The following is a 23877-nucleotide window of genomic DNA, read 5'->3' as shown; positions in this document are numbered from 1 at the left end:
GCGCCCGGTGCGGCCGGCACCCCTGGCACCCCCCACGCTACGCCACTGGCCAAGTGCCTCAGAGGGGCAATGGAAAATAATCCTGCTGAGTTTTGTTAGTTTTTTTAAAAAAAATATTTATATTGAATGGGGGAATGGCAACTTTCAATGTGGCCTGCTTTCTCAAAAGTGCAGCTTCCTGAGCTACATGAAGCTTTATTCCCAAGTAAATAGGCACAGAATTCATGGGACTCTTGCTGGTAAATATGTGCAGGATTAGGCTGCATGGAAACAAATGGAACTGGATTTAGTCATGACTAACTTGCAATCCTAATGGTCAGTCATAGCTTTCCTAGATTGCATCTACAATGTATACAGTTCTTTTGAACTCATGATATCAAGATAGCCAGCTTTTTCTTCCATGGCCAATAATATCCCATGCCTCTGATCACACACAATTCATTTTATTTGCAAACTGCCTTTCCATAGTTCAAACCATACTCAAGGCATACTCAAACCATACTCAAGGCATACTCAAAGCAATGCTCCAGCCCAAGAATCATCAGCCCCATTCAAATATGTCCTTATAAAATAGCATTTATATCTACCCAGATCACACATGTCAACAAAGAGTTTGTGAGTATTCATTTACTGGAAAGGATGTTTCTATACTTGAGTACTTTGAGTATGAAACATAAACATTAGCTATACAGTACATGCCTTCCTCTGATTTTATACTATTTGGGCTGTGCAAAGTTCAGTTATTAACACATATTAACACTTGTGTCTCTACTTTTCTTCCTCCACCCACTAAATATATGCAATGAAGCTATACATCTAGGTTGTAATGAATTTGGGTTAGACCAAATGGGTTTTGGGGATCTCCTCCTGTGGATTATACAGCTGCAAGATTGGATTCTGCGGAAGAAGAGACTGATAGCAAAGAAGCTAATTTCATCCTGTTACATAAACAGCCTAACCAGGTCTGTTAATTATCTAACTTGTAATGTAAACCAGGACAGTGAGTTGCCAGAGAAAGGAATAGCAGGATACCCTCCTGCATGTAAGCAGAAAAGGGCAAGCCTCACTGGCTGGAAGAGGTGTCAGCAAGGCATTTGTGCCTGAAAGATGGCAAAGGACAAAACAGACCGAGAGGCCGGACTCGCTCTCTGTTCCAGATCCAGTGCTCAGGTTTTGGAAAGCAAGCCCATGGCCCCCAAGGCTAAGGGGAAAACAGAGCCATAGAAGTGCTGATGCCATGACCTTTCCTTCTTATGCTCAGCCTGTACATATGATTGTATAAATAAATATTATAGTGCTGAAAAAGCCAGCAGTCTCCGGTGACCTTCATTGCAAGGAAATGAAACTCAAGGCCCTGGGACACTGAGACATTGAGATCTCTTACCGCTCAGAAACTGGGGTGCACTTGACAATATTATTTAGGATCAGCACCAAATAAGTTTTGAAGCCTGGTTTTGCCCTGACTGTGCCTCCTTTGGCATCTGAGATAGATGCAACAGCCATGTGTGTTGTCCGTTGTAAGAATGGGACTCCATCTCTCAGGGCTAACACAACCAATCCCACAAAAGCACTCTAGCACCCTACTATTGCAGGAACACCCTCCTATTTCCCATAGCCCAAATGCACTCTCCCCTCCACATAAGTAAATGTACAAATATTAAGGTCAGATTTTGTTTAGAAGCGACCTGTTTTAGATTATTTTAAATTGGCCAAGAAATCATTTTCTGAAAAATATCATATATCTGGCTGATTAGTATGAATACACTGGAACTGGTTTCTGTAAACTGGTGTCATCATATCAGCAATCACAACCATTATTGCTGTAGCTTTTGTGATTGTTTAGCTACACTTAAGGCTAAAAAAGAAACCAGGCCAACAAATATGTTCTTCCATCAGAAGAACAGATGGGAACTTAAAACAACAACACTGTACACCACTTAGGCAAAGCTTTGTTGCTGAAAGAAAAAGAACACATCCTTATGAGCTTTGTGTAGCCAGAGAATATCTTATGGATGTGAATCATGCTTGAATGAACAGCATCGCATGCAAGCATAGAATGCCTATCGTTTACAATTACTCCGCATTCTGATTTTTTTTATGTCATTCTTACATTTTGCAAGCTAGACTAAACTAATCAAATTACTGCAAAGCTAAGACAGTCAGAGAGAAAAATAGAATCATAGGTCAAAGCAAGAATGGTCAGGGTCAAATGAGTATTTGGCTGCTATCTTAGAAGCTGAGGAATTTTTTAAAAAAAATATCTATATTATTATTGCTTCCCAGAACATCTACAATTTAATGAGTTGATGGTGAATATATTTGACTGCTCCCATTTGGATTATTTCATCTGAATCTGTTGTGAAGGACAACTTGGATATATTTTGATACCAGTAGAAAAGTGATTTGTCCATTGGGGGCTTCTTGGGCTCTTCCCATATGTCTGTGTCAGACCAGCAGCCAAAATGAATCAACAACAGAGAAATACTATTTTGTGACAAGGTTCTGGAGCCTCCTTAATCATTTCAATCAAATTGGGGAAAGTTTCCCATAATTCAGAGACTGAAGAGTCTACAGATAAATAGGAAATTGACAAAAAGTGAAAAAAGAAACCAGATTATTTCTGTGGCTTCTGATCTATTTTCTTGCATGCCAAAGGCATTTTGTAATCTCTGCCAGAGCAAAAGAAAATGAAACTATCAGTTCTGCTTCCTTTCTTCCTAGTATTCAGCCTTTTCACCAGTGAACAAGCTCTCTGAAGCAATCAATCATTCCTTTTCAGCAAACACAGCAACACTGCAGTGCTCTGACATCAAGCAACTAAACTGATGCAAAAAATTATGTCATTCTGCTACATGTGTAGACTGACTTTCACATGTAGCTATGAAAAGCAGAAAAGACCGTGATGCCTTTGAGAAACTGAATCAGAAACAGACACATAGGCCTCTTTCAACAATGACTGAGGAAGTCATCCTGATCAGTTTTATTCATCCTTATCAGTTTTATTCATTCATCCTTATCAGTTTTATTCATTCATTCATTCATTCATTCTCCACTGTTTTTCCTTGACAGGAGTCAAGGTACAGGATAGAACTAGCGCAATCTCTTTTCTCCTGCACCACAAAGCCAAGGAATGTTTGCCCTTGTTCATAGCTATCTCCTGGGACACAGACTTCCCATCTGCCTGCCAGTCCATGCTCCACAACCTGTTCCAGGTGGTGAGAGGGCAGCAGGTGGAGGCTGGACAGGTATTTGGTGATTATAGTGCCTTGGAGCTTGGATGCTTCATACAAACAATATGACTAACAGCAACTGAAAAGCCAATTCCTCACCATGAATGTCTCAAATCTCTCTTTGTAGCCACCTTAGCCAAAATACATCAGTGTATTCCACAAATTAATTTTCTTTTGTCTGTCTTGATTCAACTGCTAATTAACTTCACTGGATGATTCCCAATTGTACTATAGCAAGAGAAAAAGAAAAACACACTCTCCATTCACTTTCTCAATGCTATTAATAATTTTCTAACACCTTATGGGTATAAGCTACAATCTTGTACCCATTTGCCTGGGAGCAAATTCCACTTGACTAAACGAGACTTACTCCCAAGTATACTTGCAAAGGATCATGCTGTTAACCACCTTTTTTCCTAAACTAAATAGCCCCAAACAACAAGGCATTCTCTAATAAGAAGGTGTTCCAGCCCTCCAAAAATGCTGGTTGCCCTCTTCCAACTCTATAATATCCTTTTTTAATGGGGAGAACAAAATACCTATACTTGTTCCAAGTGTTTTCCCTCTTTCCAGAGAGCCCCCTAGAAACCTAACAGGGCAGCAAGAGCTGTTGGGGTCGTTAATGCCGTGAGCCCTTCCATCCTGTGCTCAGACTGTGTAAATAAAACCCTATATCCTAAGGACACCACAGTCTAATTTCAAGTTCATTCTAAGGAAACTGAGCCCTGGTAAAGTGTGGGAACCCCTGGAGTCCCTTGCCGCTCTGAGATTAGGGTGCACACAAAGATACCCAACAGTCTCGTTTCCTTCACAGATGTGTTATATTCAATAACAAAGGGTGAAATCCAAAAACAGAAGAGAACAATGGGTGAAATCCAGTTGGGACAGTCTCCTAAAGCAAAAGACATTCTGCTAGTGGCAGCCTCATTCTTAATGTAGGGCAGGAGCCAAATCCAATGGGAGGCAGAATATTGCAGAGTGCTACCATTTTATACTTCTGTTGTGAGCGCAACATTAACTTTCCCACATCTTGCCCTAATGTTACGCTGGATCTCACCCAGGATTTGTAGTCACATGTTATAAAAGTGATTTCCCTGGGAAGTGCTCTTAATCTACAAGCTGCATAAATGAATCAGGGTTTTTTTTTTGTATTTAAAACATACCTCTTTAATTATCTTCGCTCCCTTAGGATTCTTCATATTAACAGCTATGCTCTAGTAATGGAGAAAGAATGCAATATTCTTAATAAGGTTATAACAAGTTCCCATTGAATTGTCTTTTCTAAAACAAATAAAGTCAACTCTGGTGCTTGTTTAAAATACTAAACAGTTGCATCCAACAATTAATTCCTAAAACTGACAGTGATATATGGATATATGACAGGGATTACACAGATGGAAGAAAAATGTTTCTCAATTTTTAAAATATTCAGCGGCAGCAGCTGGATAACCTTCTTACCTTTTTATTTCTGTTTACACTGAGAAAGTAAACACTTTCCCTCCCCAGGAAGGGGGGTCCCCAGGATCTTGTATCATCTCCTGTTCCTGCAGATGAAAATGGTCACGTGAGTGTGCTTCCAGAAGTTTCCTGCACCCCAGTACAAATGCCAACTAACATACCCTGTGTTCCTATTTCAAGTTCACCTTCAAATGTCTTCATCATCTGACAACCATGGTTGCCCTTTCATCTAATGAAAAATGGTAAAACCCAATGAGGACCTAATTTTATTTCAGCAAAACAGAAGTATTCCTTCTGCACTCGAATATGGGTAACTTTGGGGGATGAAGTTACAGATAGGTAGCCGTGTGGGTCTGCCATAGTCAAAACAAAACAAATTCCTTCCAGTAGCACCTTAAAGACCAACTAAGTCAGTTCTTGGTATGAGCTTTCGTGTGCATGCACACGAAAGCTCATACCAAGAACTGACTTAGTTGGTCTTTAAGGTGCTACTGGAAGGAATTTGTTTTGTTTTGGGGGATGAAGACGAGCAGAAGGAAAAAGAGAAGAAACTCTGACCCTGGCAGCTTAGGTTGCTAGATTACATCTGTGGTTTTAAAAAGCTCAAAAGGTTCTGTCTGCTGCACCTCTTGCCCACTGGATCCCTTCGCTCACCTTCCTTTCCTGTGGGCAAAGTGGCAACAGAGCAAGAGGCAGAAAGGATACACTTCCTCTTCCACCACCTCAGAATTTTTAAAGGTATAGGCATTGTAACTTCCAACAGGACTACTTCCCTCTGGCCACTGAACTAGTGAGTAAGTCCCACTGAATAAATATGCTGAAGAATATGCTGCCAACTGTAGTGCTGGTGCATGAAGACAAACAGTATCGCTTGCATCTCATGCTAAGTGGGAGGGGGGAATAGTGGCCTGACTGTTGCTTTCTCAGGAGTAAGTCCCATAGACCTCACTGGGGTTTGAGCAGTCATGTGAAGGATTGCAATGCACTCCATATATGTTATGACCTGATTTGGAAACCTTTACCTGGGAAATTTGAAAACTTAGGAAGACCTTGGGGGGGGGGACTCAGTATGTGTTATCTTAGAATGAATTAATTTATCCTTTTTCCTTACCCCCTTAGCAAAGTAAATTCAACAAATTTTGCCATTCATCAAATGGCAGAATGTAGAAAGAACTGAGAACAAGGAATTCCAATAGTGACCTTATTCACACACCATGGTAAGCCACTGTTAACAGTTTGCAATGAATGTGCAAATCATTGCCCCTTTCCTTCTCCCCACTACTGAGCAGCAGCAAAACAAACCGCAATCGTTGGCTTAGTGGGTCAAATCTGGCTCTCAGGCCCTGGGACCATCAACAGTCCTCCAGAGCTCTCTATCTGGCTTAGGCCCCATCTCTCGTCCTGCTTCCCACCCTCCTTGAATGCTTTTGCCTCAACAGGCAAAAATATCCTTGAGCTCTTGTCTGGAGGGAGGAAGACGAGAGGTGTGTGCACGGCATTCGTTTTTTCCTAAACAAACCACGAGACATTAGGCACAAACCTTGGCTTCAGACTGTGGTTTGCTTGAAATGAAACACAAGTGCTGGTTCAAATGTAATACTAAGCCAGCTATTCCGTGATCTGCCTTCTCACTGGAGGAAGGGAACAGCAAAGCAGGAGCACTGATCCACAGCCTGATTTGCTTAACCATAGTCTACTGCTTAGCATTGTGTCAAACTGTGGCCAATGTTGCTCTGAATTCCATAGTATCCAAGAACTGTTGGCCCTTAAATATGAAAAGCTTCCTCAACCCTTTGCTATGCCAGAAGGCTTCGTCTGCTAATTTCTGCAACTGAAGTAGGCCTTGTCGACAAAAGTCTGTATAGTTAAAGCTATGGTTTTCCCAGTAGTGATGTATGGAAGTGAGAGGTGGACCATCAAGAAGGCTGATTGCCAAAGAATTGATGCTTTTGAATTATGGTGCTGGAGGAGACTCTTGAGAGTCCCATGGACGGCAGGAAGATCAAACCTATCCGTTCTGAAGGAAATCAGCCCTGAGTGCTCACTGGAAGAACAGATCGTGAAGCTGAGGCTCCAATACTTGGGCCACCTCATGAGAAGAGAAGACTCCCTGGAAAAGACCCTGATGTTGGGAAAGATGGAGGGTGCAAGGAGAAGGGGACGACAGAGGACGAGATGGTTGGACAGTGTTCTTGAAGCTACTAACATGAGTCTGACCAAACTGCGGGAGGCAGCAGAAGACAGGAGTGCCTGGCGTACTCTGGTCCAGGGGGTCACGAAGAGTCGGACACAACTAAACAACTAAACAACAACAACAGGCCTGGTTGGGTTTTGTTTCTGTTTTTTGGGTCAGTTCTCAACCCTACAAGAAAAGCCTTTGGGGGGGGGCAGGAACTGCAGAATAAGTTTTCTCCTGGTTCATGGCCAATATTTAATGCTGTGATGAAAGCTCTGCAGTTCATTATGGTGGTAAACACAACACATTTATCTCCGGGACCAAGAATAGACCCAGTCTGATGAAGAAGATAGAAAATCATAACTGATCTATATGATACAGGTCTCCTTTGTCTGTACTACTTCAGAAGGCAGGTTGGTGGTTACATATCAAGGATGAAACTCAACAGGAGGTTCTCTGATGCTGTAGCTTTCCAACGCCAGTTGGGCTCTGGTGTGGGGAACTATTTACGCATCTGTATTTTTCTTCTGAAACGGCAGAGACTCAGAGGCCCATACCATGTTTTTCCCACCTCACATCGAATACCCTATGCAAGCATGCAGATCCTTAGCTCTGTGACTAGGAGACTGGAACTGCTAACTATATAACAAATAGATATTTTGCACAAGAATTCTCCTGCAATAAGTGGAGCTACAAATGGATACACATTATATGAGGTAAGTTCTTACAGTGACCGGTTAGACATCTGGAGCTCCGATAAGCAACACATGTGCAATTAACATGCCAAAGCAAGAGGTTTCACTAAAGACAGATGTAAAACCAGGTGGTGTGTTTTCTTTTCAGAGGTCACAAGAGTGTTCCTGCAAGGCTCTCTTGCCTGGGAAGCAGGACTGGGAAATAAAGCACATACAAAAGATGTGTTTCTGGTGCAATAAAGCACAAATTAAGAATGATTAGCTTGTAAGGCCTAATAACAAAAGCAAAATCCTTTATCAGCGACATCATCAGTTTAGCTACATATCTCTTAACCGAACATTTGTAACTAGTTGGGGCCCTGAAGTTACTTCAGTTAGATTAATGCAGTACAGTGGTGCCCCGCAAGACGAACGCCTCGCAAGACGGAAAACCCGCTAGACGAAAGGGTTTTCCGTTTTGGAGGCGCTTCGCAAAATGAATTTCCCTATGGGCTTGCTTCGCAAGACGAAAATGTCTTGCGAGTTCCTGCGGGGTTTTTTCCCTCCCCCCCCCCTTTTCCTAAGCCCTAAGCCGCTTATCAGCTGATCCGCTGATAAGCCGCTTATCAGCTGATCCGCTAAAAGCCACTAAACCGCTAATAGCGCTAATCCGCTAAGCTGTCAATGGGCTTGCTTTGCAAGACGAAAAAAACGCTATACGAAGAGCCTCGCGGAACGGATTAATTTCGTCTTGCGAGGCACCGCTGTAATGCTAATAGCAATTAGATTCTAAATTGTGCCTCACAATACTTTGTCTTTGGCATGCAGTGTAGGTTGTGTCTCAAAGACAAAAATATAAAATTACAATGGTACCTCTGGTCGCGAACGAGATCCATTCTGGAGCCCCGTTCGCAACCTGAGCAGAACACAACCCGCGTCTGCGCAGGTCGCGATTCGCCACTTCTGTGCATGCGCATGACATCATTTTGAGCATCTGCCTTGCGCAAGCGTCGAAACCCGGAAGTAACCCGTTCCGTTACTTCCAGGTTGCGGCAGGACGCAACCTGAAAATGCTCAATCTGAAGTGTCTTTAACCCGAGGTATGACTGTATGCTCAAAATCAATTTAATATTTTTTTTTGTACTAGAAACACGCATGCAACTTGCTGAGTTACACTTCAGTTCTTCAGCAGGCAGAACAGAGGGGGAGCCGTCTTCAGGCATTCAAGGGCTGGGGGCTGTCATCCCCTCTTCCCTTGACCTTTGTGTCTAGGGCACGAGATTTGGAGCAAGATTCAAACCTGGAGGGAGGATTCCGTTAGTTGAACCTAGATAGAAAACTCGCTTCTGGCAGGAACTTTTTGTGCCCACAGGTTCCTGAGGGTGGGGAGGATTCTAGCTGCTTTCAACTGAATGCAGTCAGCATCCTCCCTTCAGACCACACTCACAACCACGGTTGAGCCGTCTTGCGTTCTTTGGAATGCATTTGTAAACGCATATTTTATTACATTTTTAAAAATCCCACCATCCTCGTATGTTTGGGATTTTCACCTTCATAACAACCTGCCACCTTTCTCCTAATCGCAGTACCCTGCGAGGTGGATTAGGCTGAGAGTTGGTAGTTGTCCCCAACAGTTCAGCAGGAAACTGAAGCTGGGTCTCCCCAGTGCTAGTACAACACTTCAACCACAATACCACCCTGGTACTCTTGCCAGGGCCTTGCAGAGCCAGGTAGTGGCCCCGGCCAGGTAGATAATGTGCCCCCCCCTTTTTTTACCCTGGGAATAACTGAAGTCTTATAAATAAGTAAGTATATAAATAATTTTCACAAAATTTATGCTGACAAATAATTTTATTTGCGTTCGCCCCAGTGCATCCCCTGCAATTGTGAATATGCTGACCGAGGCCCCCTTTGGAATCGGAGGCCTGGGCCAAGTGGCCCATATGCCCCCCCCCCCCATCAGGGCCTGACTCTTGCTTCACTTCAGATAAGATTACCACTTTAAACCTCTTCGTAGTAAAGTAATGAGATGCTATGGTAACCTGCTACTGTAACCTGCCAATCTTAGGACAAGCAGGGTTTCAAAATAAAATATAATAATAATAATAATAATAATAATAATAATAATAATAATTAATAATAGTACATTATTTGTGACAAGTCTACCATCTATCTACTCTACTGTGTAGTTTCAAGTTATGAAACTAAACATATTTGCTTCATAACTGGGAACATAGAAACTGCCTTATGTCAAGTCAATGGTCCACCTAGCTCAGTATTGTATACACTGACTGGCAGCGGCTCTTCAGAGTTTCTGGCAGGAATCTGTTCCAGTCCTACTTGGAGATGCAGGGGACTTGATCCTGGGATCTTCTACGTGCAAAGCAGATGCTCTTCCAGTGAGTTACAGCCCTTCCCTGACTTTCCCCTTAATTTAGCTGATTTTAGAATGTTGGCCAATGCACCATCTTGAAGTAAAAGATATTGGCTACCATCTAAATAGTTAAGCAATACCTAAATCCATTGAAATTAAAGGTCTTAAACACACTTAGCTCTCCGTGTCGGGACTGCGGCCATTACGTGTGTAATGTCGCTGTTTCCCTGAGACGCCTACAGCAATGCCAAAAAAGATTTGGCACAGGAAAGCAGGAGATTAAGTAACTATACCTGGCTTTTCCACTTTAATAACTTCAGCTCCAAGGTCTCCCAGATTCATGGTGGCAAAAGGTCCCGCAAGTACTCTGCAATGTTAAATTGTGATAATTGTTAGTCACTACGCTGCGAAGCTTTAAGAATTGTTCTGAGCTACAGACAGAAGAAACAAACCTTGTTAGATCAAGAATTCTCACGCCATCCAGTGGCTTCACACTATCTGCACCTTCTTATAAACAGAGAAAAGAATCATTAGAACCATCAGTTATTTATAAAGCTGCTGTTCCATTATGGAAAACTTTGCACCTTCCTCAACATGGTTTTGCCATTCCTATGCACAGAACATGTGTGCCGACACCTCTGACTTTTGAATGGCTGGAATGCAGCTGACTGTACAAAATTTCCCATCCCTGGTATAAGGACAGATATGTTTAAGATTTAAGAATTATCACTGGCTGCTCTTTGCATTTATTTTCCCTTTTAAACCCAACCCCAACCTGCCAACTGAGGATAACACGCATCGGATGAAGTGAACTAGATGACGCAAGATGAGCCTTTGAGTGGATTTAACCATTCAGGGGTCTTTTACCTTTTACATTAGATGTTTTAGAAACTGCAAATCATCCTTTTGGCTTTTGACTTCTTTTTAACTGAAACTGAAACCCTCTGAAGCTGAAATAATCAATAATACAAGGGGAACTAATGGACAAAGGAGGAACATGGGGTGGGGTGGGGACAGATTTAACTTAATTCAAGATCATGGATTAGTAAATAAGACCAACAGACCAAAGGAAATGGGAGTGAAAGAAAATGGGAATACAGTGGTACCTCGGGTTACAGATGCTTCAGGTTACAGACTCCGCTAACCCAGAAATAGTACCTTGGGTTAAGAACTTTGCTTCAGGATGAGAACAGAAATCATGCAGCGGCGCAGCAACAGCAGCGGGAGGCCCCATTAGCTAAGGTGGCGCTTCAGGTTAAGAACAGTTTCAGGTTAAGAATGGACCTCCGGAACGAATTAAGTTCTTAACCCGAGGTACCACTGTAAAGGGACACGGGTGGTGCTGTGGGTTAAACCATAGAGCCTAGGACTTGCCAATCAGAAGGTCGGTGGTTCGAATCCCCGCGACAGGGTGAGCTCCCATTGCTCGGTCCCAGCTCCTGCCAACCTAGCAGTTTGAAAGCATGTCAAAGTGCAAGTAGATAAATAGGTACCGCTCCGGTGGGAAGGTAAACGGCGTTTCTGTGTGCTGCCCTGGTTCTCCAGAAGCGGCTTAGTCATGCTGGCCACATGACCCGGAAGCTGTACGCCGGCTCCCTCGGCCAATAAAGCGAGATGAGCGCCGCAACCCCAGAGTCGGTCACAACTGGACCTAATGGTCAGGGGTCCCTTTACCTTTGCCTTTACCACTGTAAAAGAATCAGGTGCGCATTAAAGAAATAGAGAAGCGGCAGATCCTACTGACTTTGGGTCTGCAGTCACTACTTTCCTGTTGAGACTCTTTCTGGCACTGCTTCTGTGGCAGATGAAGACAGAAATGTGGCGAGTCTATAAAGCCAATGACAAAGGATGTGTTTTACTTGCATAAAAATCAGTCTCTGGCCCCTGCCGTAGGAAGCACTAACTACAATTGTACCTTGGTTTACGAACTTAATCCGTTCTGGAAGTCCGTTCTTAAACCAAAGCGTTCTTAAACCAAGGCGTGCTTTCCTACAGCAGTGGGGGTCGCAATTGACAAATGGAATGACACTCAACAGGAAGCGAAACATGTTCTAATTCCAAGGCAAAGTTCACAAACCAAAACACCTGCTTCCAGGTTTGAGGCGTTCTTAATCCAAGTTGTTCATAAACTAAGTTGTTCTTAAACCAAGGTACCACTGTATATCGGTGGGTGAAGAGTCCACAAAGATCAAGCCAATGAAGAACATACTTGGAATCTACCCTTAAACTAGGGATGGTGACCCTGTGGCCATTTAGATGTTACAGGACTACAACTGCCATCATCCTTGACGCTGGGCCATCTTGGATGGGGCTGTTGAGAGCTAAAGTCAAACAACATTGGGCAACATTGGGAGGGGGGCAGATTAACCATCCCTGCCTTAAACCTTTAATGAATTCTCTGTCTGAGGGGTGGGCAAAGTGTTCTGATGGTCTGCATTATAAGAGATCTGCATCATAATTCTCTGTTAAGTTTGTGGCTTAACAAACATTATTCAATGCAATTTGTAGAGATAGCCCTGCAATGTCTGGCTGGAAGTAAACCCATGTGAATTCAGGGACTTCTTAGTAAGGCTGGGATCTTGCGAAGCTCAGCAGTAATTTACCTATGAGAAAACAATTATGGGTGAAGTCTTTTTGTTGTTGTTCCTAAGGCTTTTGGAAATTGACAGCTTTTAACGAAAGGGCTGGTGCATTGCTGCTTTTACTGTAATTTTTTATATGGTTTTAATATATTTCCTAAGTGTATAGGGATTTACTTCTACAGTATCAGTGCTTAGTTGCTTCTTAAATATGGCTTTTTTCTGTTCTAAACCATTTATATTTTTTATATGCAAGCCGTCTTGAGTCCCTTAATCAAATAACTCTAGAATTGTAAGGGGCCACGAGGGTCATCTAGTCCAACCCCCTGCATTGCAGGAATCTTTTCCCCAATGTGGACTTCGAACCCATGACCACGAGATTATGAGTCTTGTGCTCTAGCAACTGAGCTATCCCAGACTCAATATATCTAACATGTAAGAGCACAGAATGGGCTGCTTTCCAAGAAAGCCGTGACTGTGGCTGCAATCCTGTGCCCACTTACCCGCGTGTAATCCTCAACGACTTCAACAGGGTTTCGAACTGGATGGGGGAGCTGCGTGCCGAGATTCCCGCAATGCAGGGGGTTGGACTAGATGACCCTTGGGGTCCCTTCGAACTTTACCAGGCTGTGATTCTGCGATACTTCTGAGTAGACCTGGCCTCGCCTGTGTTTCTGTGCGCTACTCTCCTCGGTGAACTGCGGGAGCACCATAGCTGTCAACTTTTCCCTTTTCTGGTGAGGAATCCTATTCGGAATACAGTGGTACCTTGGGTTAAGTACTTAATTCGTTCCGGAGCTCCGTTCTTAACCTGAAACTGTTCTTAACCTGAAGCGCCACCTTAGCTAATGGGGCCTCCTGCTGCTGCTGCCCCACGATTTCTGTTCTCATCCTGAAGCAAAGTTCTTCACCTGAAGCCCTATTTCTGGGTTAGCGGAGTCTGTAACCTGAAGCGTATGTAACCCGAGGTATCACTGTAAGGGAATTTCCCTTTTAAAAAGGGAAACGTGAGCACACGCTTCCTGGGCTTGGAGCGCCAGGGGGGCAGCTGCTTCCCTCAAACTTTGAATCTCCCGGCCCCCCCCCCCCACTTTTCTCTCGCGGGCACGCGCCGGGCGCGCTCCCGACCCCCGCAGCCCATTGGAGACGCGTAAAAGCGGCTACCTGGAGGGAGGAGGCAGCTTCCGCGCCGCTGCTGCCCCCGGGAGGGGAGGCTGGCGGGCTGCGGGGGGCGCAGCAGCGGCAGGCGGCGGCTCCCCCGGCCCAGAGCAGCGCCCAGCATCCCGGCGGAAGCAAGCCGGGGCCAGCCAGGCTGCCAGGCCACCAGCTGCACCAGCGCCCACTTGGGCCGAACTTCTGGACTCTGGCCCCCAGCTCCCCGCCTGCGCGCTCCAGGCTCCGCTCGGCTGGGGAGGGAGAGGCGGAGAGGCGGAGGACGCAGGCGCAAAGGGGGACACACACACACACACACACACACACACACACAACCCCCCCCACACACACACAACCCCCCAGGCTCCGCTCGGCTGGGGAGGGAGAGGCGGAGGACGCAGGCGCAAAGGGGGACACACACACACACACACACACACACACACACAAAGGGACACACACACACACACACACACACACACACGGACGCGCGCACACACACACACACACACACACAGACACACAAAGGGACACACACACACACACACAAAGGGACACACACACACACACAAAGACACACACACACACACAAAGGGACACACACACACACACACACACACACAAACACACAAAGGGACACACACACACACAAACACACAAAGGGACACACACACACACACACACACACAGACACACACACACACAACCCCCCCCCCAGGCTCCGCTCGGCTGGGGAGCGAAGAGGCGGAGGACGCAGGCGCAAAGGGACACACACACACACACACACACACACACACACACACACACAAAAAGACACACACACACACACACACACACACACAAAGGGACACACACACACAAAGGGACACACACACACACACACACACACACAAAGGGACACACACACAGACACACAAAGGGACACACACACACACACACACACACACACACACAGGGACACACACACACACACACACACACAACCCCCCCCCGGCCATTTTATATCTGCGCTCCTTGCCCCCATCGTCGTTGTTAGGCGTTTATACCCCGCCTCCTCCCCCCCCCCCCAAGACGGCTTACAGATAACAAATCAGAACAGTTACAGATGGGTAGCCGTGCTGGTCTGCCATAGTCAAAACAAAATAAAAAAATTCCTTCCAGTAGCACCTTAAAGACCAACTATGTTAGTTCTAGGTATGAGCTTTCGTGTGCATGCACACTGTATCTGATACGTGTATCTGAAGAAGTGTGCATGCACACGAAAGCTCATGCCAAGAACTAACTTAGTTGGTCTTTAAGGTGCTACTGGAAGGAATTTTTTTATTTTGTTTTAAATAAGAACAGCTTAACGACACGGGGAGGGAGAGCGGGGAATCAAACATGAAGACAGCAGTTAAACATTCATGGAATTAAAACGATATATCTGTTTCTTTTCTTTTTTTTAACTTCTTTTTATTCATTTTCTATAACCAAACAACAGCGAAGAAAGAAAAAAAATAGCCAACACATACCAAAAAAAGGAAAGGAAAAAGAAAGAAAGGAAGACATCAACCAAATCAAAACACCTAAACCAACCAAAAAACAAACATTAATTAACAATAAATAACGTTTGACTTCCCTCCATCTCGGTTTTGGGTTCTGTGAATATTAAACCCATTCTGCAGTTTTTCATTTTTTAACGTAAACACATCGCAAGGGTTATATTAAACCTACTGTGTTTTTTATAACTATATATCTGTTTCTAGATACAATAGAGATACAATATAGCATGCACACACGAATCTAATACTAGATCCGTATCTATTTATAGATATACATTGCTTTTTTCTAAAAAAATGTTTAGGGGTACTCTCATTTTGACTTAATAAAATCCCCGTTTTATAGTTCAAATTGGGAAAAATAAATACAATGGACATAAGTACAAATATTCACAAAATGTTTAGGGGTATGTGTACCCCTGCGTCCCCCCCCCAGAAAAAAAAGCACTGGATACACACATACACACCCCTAAAACATATATATATATAAATATGTATCTACAGACCCTCCAAGTGTCCCTATTTTCCAGGGACAGTTCTGGATTTACAGAAGGCAGGATTTACTGATTTAATCCCTTATTTTCCTTGGATAAATGTTGGATATAATATCTATATAGATATCTACATATATCTATAGATCTATTTATACACATCTATCTGTATACAGATACATACACACACACAACTCTATTGAAACATTATGGGCCTAGAAACAAGAACATTAGTAGCGGGCAAGGAAGAAAAGACATTTAATCTTTGCTAAGGGCCACCCCCTGCCCTCCAACGGTCTCACCTGCTTGGATGGGCAAATTTAGGAGTAGGAGAGGGGTAGGATTGTGCTGTTAAATGACACAGAAGCACAACATCCTGCATCCTAAACCCACCTCTCCCTGGTGCCCCTTTGCTCTTTGGATCTTTCTTCCCAGTAGCCAGCCAACATATATTTATAAAGTTGGCATCAACTATTTTGCTTTTTTATTTTTTAACCTAGGACAGAGGCTTTGTGCCTTTCAGCATATGCCTGATGGCCCTCTATGTATCCCATTCTCTCTACATGCTGGGGAAATATCCACCTGTTTCCCCTCCAGATTGTGACAACTCTGTGTTGGTTTTGGGGATGCGAGAGCTTCTGGGTGCAAGGCACCCATAATTTCAAGATAATGTAATTATCAGAACTTAATCAAGGTTTAGGGAGCTTCACCTCAGCGCTATGCCATCCTCTTTTTCACCTCAGTCTAGCGGGTAAGGGCAACTCTCCTGAGTTCAATGGCATTTACTTCTTAAAATATCCAAACAAGTACAAACAAATCTGAACAAAATAAAAAAATTCCTTCCAGTAGCACCTTAAAGACCAACTAAGTTAGTTCTTGGTATGAGCTTTCGTGTGCATGCACACTTCTTCAGATACACAGTGTGCATGCACACGAAAGCTCATACCAAGAACTAACTTAGTTGGTCTTTAAGGTGCTACTGGAAGGAATTTTTTTATTTTGTTTTGACTATGGCAGACCAACACGGCTACCTATCTGTAGCTGAAACAAATCTGAGGCTGCCATCCTTTGCATGCTCAGTTGGGAGCTAAATGGAGTTAACAAGAACAACAACAACCCTTTAGGCTGAAGTTATACCCTGTGAGTGTGAGCTGAATTGGCCACATAAAAGATTTCCATGTTTGTTTTCTGTGCCATGTGGATGACTCTGTGCACGGTCAAATGCCCCACAAAACCAGCCGAGCAAATAACCTCTGTGCAGGGCCGGATTTAGGTTTGATGAGGCCCTAAACTACTGAAGGTAATGGGGCCCTTTATATGTCCAGCTGTCCTTTGTCCACAACAAATTGTTGCTTTTTTGTGCTGAATATATGCTATATTGTAATTTATGGACCCAATAGGTATCTAAAGCCATTTGCACATGCAGAATGTAGGCACCCTATATATAAAAATGAGCAAACCGGTGATATTTTAGGGAGCAAGCTAGCAGGCCAGGCCCATTACTTATCAGGCTTCCTCAACCTTGGCCTGCCAGATGTTTTGGGACTACAACTCCCATGATCCCTAGCTAGCAGGACCAGTGGTCAGGGGTGATGGGAATTGTAGTCCTAAAACATGTGGGAGGGCTGATGTTGAGGAAGCCTGACTTACATCACAGGAGCCTACACAACACAAAACTGTTGTGTAGGTTTTATTTTGTTTTTTATCTTATATTTTGGAAATGTACATCCATTTTTTTCCCTTTAAATTTTTATTTTGTTTTTTATCTTATATTTTGGAAATGTACATCCATTTTTTCCCCTTTAAATTTTTATTTTGTTTGTTATCTTATATTTTGGAAATGTACATCCATTTTTTCCCCTTTAAATTTTTATTTTATCTTATATTTTGGAAATGTACATCCATTTTTTCCCCTTTAAATTTTTATTTTGTTTGTTATCTTATATTTTGGAAATGTACATCCATTTTTTCCCCTTTAAATTTTTATTTTGTTTTTTATCTTATCTTTTGGAAATGTACATCCATTTTTTCCCCTTTAAATTTTTATTTTGTTTGTTATCTTATATTTTGGAAATGTACATCCATTTTTTCCCCTTTAAATTTTTATTTTATCTTATATTTTGGAAATGTACATCCATTTTTTCCCCTTTAAATTTTTATTTTGTTTGTTATCTTATATTTTGGAAATGTACATCCATTTTTTCCCCTTTAAATTTTTATTTTGTTTGTTATCTTCTATTTTGGAAATGTACATCCATTTTTTTCTTTTAATTTTTTTTTGGGGGGACCCCAAAAGAGTGGGGCCCCAGGCTGTAGAGCTTGTTTAGCAGCTCATACGTAACCCCGGCCCTGCCTCTGTGCGTAGCTAGGCCGCATGCTCACAAATGGGCCCTCCACCTCCGGGACCCGCGAAGGCGGCGAGCAGAGGCCAGGGCCGGAACCATCTTTCTGGCGGAACGTTGGGCGCGGGGCGCGGTTGCGGGCGGCGACGGACCTTCCTGCGGCCGCTTCGCCGGAGCCCCGCCCCCCGGAAGGTCTCCCGCGGGTGGTCGTCCGCCGCCGGCTGCCGCCATGTACCGGCCGGGCTTCCGGCCCCCCACGCCCCCTTGCTCCGGCTTCCGCGGCCCCCACCCGGACAGAGGAGGAGGCGGCGGCGGCGGCCCCCCCTTCGCGGGCTCCCCTCAGGGCTACGGGAGCCCCCGGCACACGCCCCCCTACGGGCACCGCGCGCGGCCCTACGCCTTCGGGGGGCCCTCGCCGCGCAGGCCCCGCAGCGCCAGCCCCTACGGCGGGGGCGGCAGGTCCCCCGGGGGAGGAGGAGGAGGAGCCTTCCAGCAGCAGCCGCCGCCGCCTTTCAAGCAGCCGCACTCCGGGGGCTTCCGGAGATTCAGCCAGGTAGGGAAGCAGCCGGGTCCCATCCCATGGCTGCGGGGGGCGGGGGTGGACTGGATGACCCTTAGGTACCCTTTCCAACTCTGCCATTGGAAGAATAGAACTGTGGAAAGGGGTCCCGATTTACGTGTAAGCTAAATAAGCGATATAGGGCCCCACTCTCTTACCCCCCCTTCACTAACAAAACAAAACAAATTCCTTCCAGTAGCACCTTAAAGACCAACTAAGTCAGTTCTTGGTATTAACTAAGTCAGTTCTTGGTATACCAAGAACTGACTTAGTTGGTCTTTAAGGTGCTACTGGAAGGAATTTGTTTTGTTTTGACTATGGCAGACCAACACGGCTACCTATCTGTAACCCCCCTTCACTATTAATTGTTTTAATAGTATTTGTATTAATAGTATTAATAGTAATTAGTAATAGTAACTATTAATAATTAATAGTATTAATAGTAATGATTAATAGTATTAATACTATAATTAATAGTATTAATAGTAATTGTATTAATTGTATTTCAGTTCAACAATTGCTTTGATAAAATACATACTTTGTTATGCGCAAATGGCTTTCGATACCTATTTGTTGTTGTTTAGTCGTGTCCGACTGTTCGTGACCCCCTGGACCAGAGCACGCCAGGCACTCCTGTCTTCCACTGCCTCCCGCAGTTTGGTCAGACTCATGTTTGTAGCTTCAAGAACACTGTCCAACCATCTCGTCCTCTGTCGTCCCCTTCTCCTTGCGCCCTCCATCTTTCCCAACATCAGGGTCTTCTCCAGGGAGTCTTCTCTTCTCCTGAGGTGGCCAAAGTCTTGGAGCCTCAGCTTCAGGATCTGTCCTTCCAGTGAGCACTCAGGGCTGATTTCCTTAAGAATGGATGCGTATGATCTTCTTGCAGTCCATGGGACTCTCAAGAGTCTCCTCCAGCACCAGAATTCAAAAGCATCAATAGATACCTATTAGGTCAATACATTTGGACCTAATACAGTGGACCCTCCAGTTTTGTACCACCCTGGTTTTGGAACTTTCAGGTTACGAACCCAGAAAACGTTTGCAGAAGTGGCACCTCTAGTTACATTTTTTGGGGGTGTGCACGGACCCCCGAAACAAATTCAGTTCGTATCCAGAGGGTCCACTGTATATTCAACACAAAAAACAGCAACAATTTGTTGTTGACAAAGGACAGCTGGAGATATAAGGGGCCCCATTACCTTCAGTAGCTTAGAGCCTCATCAAACCTGAATCTGGCCCTGCCAAGGTCATCTAGTCCAACCCCCTGCCATGTAGGAAAATCTCAGCTGAAGCATCCATGACCAATGGCACTCACCCAACCTCTTCCTAAATACCTCCAAGGAAGGAAAATCCGCCACCTACCGAGGGAGACTGGTTTTGCAAATTGGTGACAAATCATCTGCAGCCTAGTCACTAGACTGAATGCAGTACAATATCTGGCAAGCTGGTCAATTCCAAAGTTTTGCATTGTTTTCTAAATGCAAGTAAAATAAATGCGTTGAATTTGATCCCTCTCTTGGCTATCATGTGGCCCTCCAGATGTGGAGTACAGCTCCTATCATTCCTGGGAGTTTGAGTTTCAACTGCACTCCTGTGTTGAGACATCAGAAAGTTTTCTGAAACAAAGTTTTCCAGTTAAAGATTTTCTGAAAAATATGTGTCTCTGGCCATTGCAGGCCCAGGTTGCCACAAAAGTCTTGGAGGCAAGTGTTGGCTCTTTACAGCAATTAGCAAAGAGCCAAGTAAGAAAAATCATTTTATTAGACCAACTGATAAATGCAAGTTCTAAATTTTAGGAAATACTAAATAGGTTTGAAGTCAAACCTAACCAGTGGTGCTTAGTAATATATTAACAAAACAAAAATGAACTCATAAGCAGGATCTGCTATAATTGGATTAAAACATGTGCTTGTTTTCCAAACCAGCCAAATTAAGACACTGTTAATTTAGCAAGACTGGGAAGAAAATTGATGAACTAGTGGAAATTTGTTGTTTGAAAATTAAGTCTCCTAGTTTAAATTGGGAAACGTAGCTTCTGAGACTAAACAGCTATATTCCACTTATTTATATAGAACATAATCCACTCCCTGTATGTGTGGTTCATAGAATCTAAAATGGATACTTACGTTGTGAGCTTTCTACCTAGAATGTATCTAATTTGTATTGTATAATACAGTCGTACCTTGGAAGTCAAATGGAATCAGTTCCGGAAGTCCATTCGACTTCCAAAACATTCGGAAACCAAAGCATGGCTTCTGATTGGCTGCAGGAAGCTCCTGCACCTGAGAGAGTATATGCATGGGTCTTTCCAAACCTAAATTATACAAATGTTGCATTCAAAGCCCAGTTGGCTGCTTGCTATCATTCCCATAAATTGTATCCAACAGGCTGTTTACAAGGCTTACACCACACACAGGGATTTATCAGCCTTCCCTCCCGCTGCAGCCTCTTGCGCCTCCATCGGAATCAGGGTACCCTTGAAGCAATATGAGATTGCTGCACCTGGAAATCTGAGAAATGCCATGACACTGAAAGCCCTGGAGCATCTTTGAAAACTAGCCAATTTGTTTTGAACGTTAAAAGATGCAGCTGTTTATAACCTTCTATACTTGCTTTAATACAGACCTACTATTTGCACCTTCTGTAGTCACAGAATTTACACTATATTATGTTCTAAGACAAACAAAATACAAATTACCACGGCACTTTAAAACATCTGTTTACATGGACAGCTAGTGATTAATCTATACAAAATAAACTTGGTTTTAAAAGAAAAACAATAACTTGTAGCATTTAGCAGGTCTTGAACACCTTCTGAAAGCTCGGCATCTAATTAGACTGTTTACTCCTTTTCCTCATGGCTTTTCTCTCAAAGGGATCACCCAGGACATCTACCCCATTGGGAACACCACACGGTAGAGAGAAAAGAATGTCTAATGATGATGTGGAAAACTATTACAAACCTTCAATGCTTGAAGACCCCTGGGCTGGCCTAGAGCCCATATCTGTTACGGATGTTAACCAGCAATACAGCAGTGAGCAAACCACATACACTGGCAAAAAGGGGAGGTATTTCAGTTAACATTTATGCAAGTGAAAAAACAACTGTGAGAAAACTGGGCCAACCTTCATACGTAAGATGGCAAGTAATAAAGAACTTAGAAAATTCTTTTATTTGAACTGACCATATGGAAGTGGGACATCCGCCTATGGAAAGCAAAGTATTCTTTAGTCACCAGCAAATCAGTCTGTGTCAGTTTCTTATATTCATCTTTTCCATGCCATATTATATACTATTAACCCGAGAAAGTGGTATATTTTAGGTTTGAACATTTTTAGAACAAAGTTTTAAAATAAAGTAAATGTTTTGTAAAACTCACAAATGCTTACTGCTTTTTGTTAAGTCATACTAAAGGTAATGCTACTGAAATTTCTTGCAGCCTGTAAATACATGCAGGTTATAGAAGCTATTATACGATATCTGCTAAAATTGTTTAATATTAGAACTGCCAATCTTGCAACCTCTTCTGTTCAGAAAGTCATCTACTCCTATATATTTTCATATTTGAAAAATTATATTTGGGAACAAAACTTTACTAATTTGTAACAAAAGACCACCTTATAAGAATCCATGTTGAACCTGCATACAAAAATTACCTTATTTAAATAAGCCACTAAGTAGAACTGGGTAAACCTAGGGGCAAGTAAGTTTTGTTCACCTGATAAATACACTGCTGCTATCAGTTTTTCAAATGTCACCTTCTGGTAGGACTTTTATTTAGGAATACAAGATGACTGGGCTTTGCTAGTTTGGGTTTTGCTCTACATTTCAAAAGCAGATTAATAGAGAATGAAATAAGTTAGTGCAAAATTTTTAACTTGAGTCTGATTATTTTTGGAAACCTCACAAGAATACATTTTGTGCTACTTGGCTTTGTAGACACTTGAGTAACTGGACTTGCTTCAGTTAAAAAAAAGTTCAGCTTCTCATGACTTTATTTCTGTAGCCTTCATGGTGGATTTATTCACCAGCTGTGCTTATAACTTCTGGACTACTTATTTTATATTACTGCTGCTATACCAGCAGGAATGGAAAGTATAAACATTCACATTTTTCCTAATTTAAATCTAATGGAGGAATTAAATATTTTAATAAGGAAAGGAAATCTAGCAATGAGTTGGTTATGCATATAATTTAGAGGTGCATTCAGACAACCCTTTTTTTTTTTTTAGCTCACCCCCAAATAGATTTATTTCTAAAAAAGGATTTAGAGGTTTGCGTACAGAGCTGTTGGATAATGTCCAATGTCTATGATGCAGCTTTCTCTGTGTAGCAGGCTAAATTGTGAATTTCAAAAGCTACAGAGGGTATGTATGTAAAAGTGTATCAGCACAGTTTAATGTTTAGTACTTTTTAGAAATCAAATAACCAACTGTTTTGGATTTCTATAATACAAAATGTTCCCAAAGGGTATGGATTTGATTTGATTTTTATTTTTTAAATAAAGATGCTGTTGAAATCGAAGCATCAGTTCTACATTGTTTGGGGACAAGTCTTTTCACAATAAATACATCTCATTTCCCCGTATGATTACTCATGAGTCACTTGCATTTGCTAGTCATTGAAACCAGATTAGCCTTCTGAAATCTGAGTCAGCAATTAGCAGTGCCAAGAACGTGCATTAACAACATAGAATCTTAAGATACTAAAGCTTGTGTTTATATGCAATATAAGGCTGTGGAAATTGCCGACAAGCAGCTGATCACATGGGAGCTGTAACATTTGAACAGCTGCCATCTATGTTACTGGTGGATTTTAAGTGTTCCAATGAACCTGCAGCCCCCTTCTACTTGTTTAGCCAATTCATGTGAGTAATCTCTCCTTTTAAGCCAAATTATTCTTAAATAAACTGAATTTAATACAACTGTATCATTTGAGAGCGAATTAAAAATGGTTTACAATTGAGGTTCATGCAAGGTAACTTGATTTACAGGAAATAACTAAGGCAAATAGTAGGTGCTATATGGCAGTGTGGTTAGCAGCTACCAAACTATTGAATAAGGTATGCCTTAAACACTGTTGGGTTATTAAACCAACCCATTTTCAATGTCTCATAGAAATGTAGATTTGGAAGTCCAACCTCCTGCAATGCAGAAATCTCAATTACCATATTTTTCGCTCTATTGGACGCAGTTTTTCCCCTCCAAAAATTGAGGGGAAATGTGTGTGCGTCCTATGGAGCAAATGCAGGCTTCTTCCATAGCCGCACGCAACCCCTCCGGTAGGGAGAGGCTGCACGGGGCTAT

At 42.9% G+C, this 23877-nt stretch overlaps 2 protein-coding genes across 7 annotated transcripts in view; one reads left to right on the top strand and one right to left on the bottom strand.

Annotated features, from left to right (window-relative positions):
• The window catches only part of SUGCT (succinyl-CoA:glutarate-CoA transferase), a 311799-nt gene extending 291207 nt beyond the window's left edge, over positions 1 to 20592 (bottom strand). For 2 of the 6 annotated variants that reach the window (XM_081834818.1, XM_081834817.1), the window contains exons 1-5: positions 13656 to 13798; positions 10365 to 10419; positions 10206 to 10279; positions 4689 to 4774; positions 4394 to 4444 (exon numbers count right to left, since the gene is read on the bottom strand). In XM_081834818.1, coding sequence (XP_081690944.1) covers positions 4394 to 4444; positions 4689 to 4774; positions 10206 to 10279; positions 10365 to 10419; positions 13656 to 13773 — 384 coding nt within the window. In that variant the 5' untranslated portion in view covers positions 13774 to 13798. Of the gene's footprint in view, positions 1 to 4393; positions 4445 to 4688; positions 4775 to 10205; positions 10280 to 10364; positions 10420 to 13655; positions 13799 to 19769 lie in introns of those variants that run through there. The other 4 variants (XM_081834820.1, XM_081834819.1, XM_081834815.1 and 1 more) reach the window with 4 other exon arrangements.
• Positions 18206 to 23095, top strand: MPLKIP (M-phase specific PLK1 interacting protein). The gene is made up of 2 exons (XM_081834867.1): positions 18206 to 18564; positions 21446 to 23095. The coding sequence occupies exons 1-2, from the start codon at positions 18241 to 18243 to the stop codon at positions 21650 to 21652; spliced, it is 531 nt and encodes a 176-aa protein (XP_081690993.1). The 5' UTR covers positions 18206 to 18240; the 3' UTR covers positions 21653 to 23095.
• Positions 23096 to 23877: the final 782 nt, after the last annotated feature.

Source organism: Podarcis erhardii (assembly GCF_964252035.2).
Source record: "Podarcis erhardii genome assembly, chromosome: 12".
Classification (NCBI taxonomy): domain Eukaryota; kingdom Metazoa; phylum Chordata; class Lepidosauria; order Squamata; family Lacertidae; genus Podarcis; species Podarcis erhardii.
Note: the sequence above shows the minus strand (reverse complement) of the source record. Positions and strands in the feature narration are given on the sequence as shown.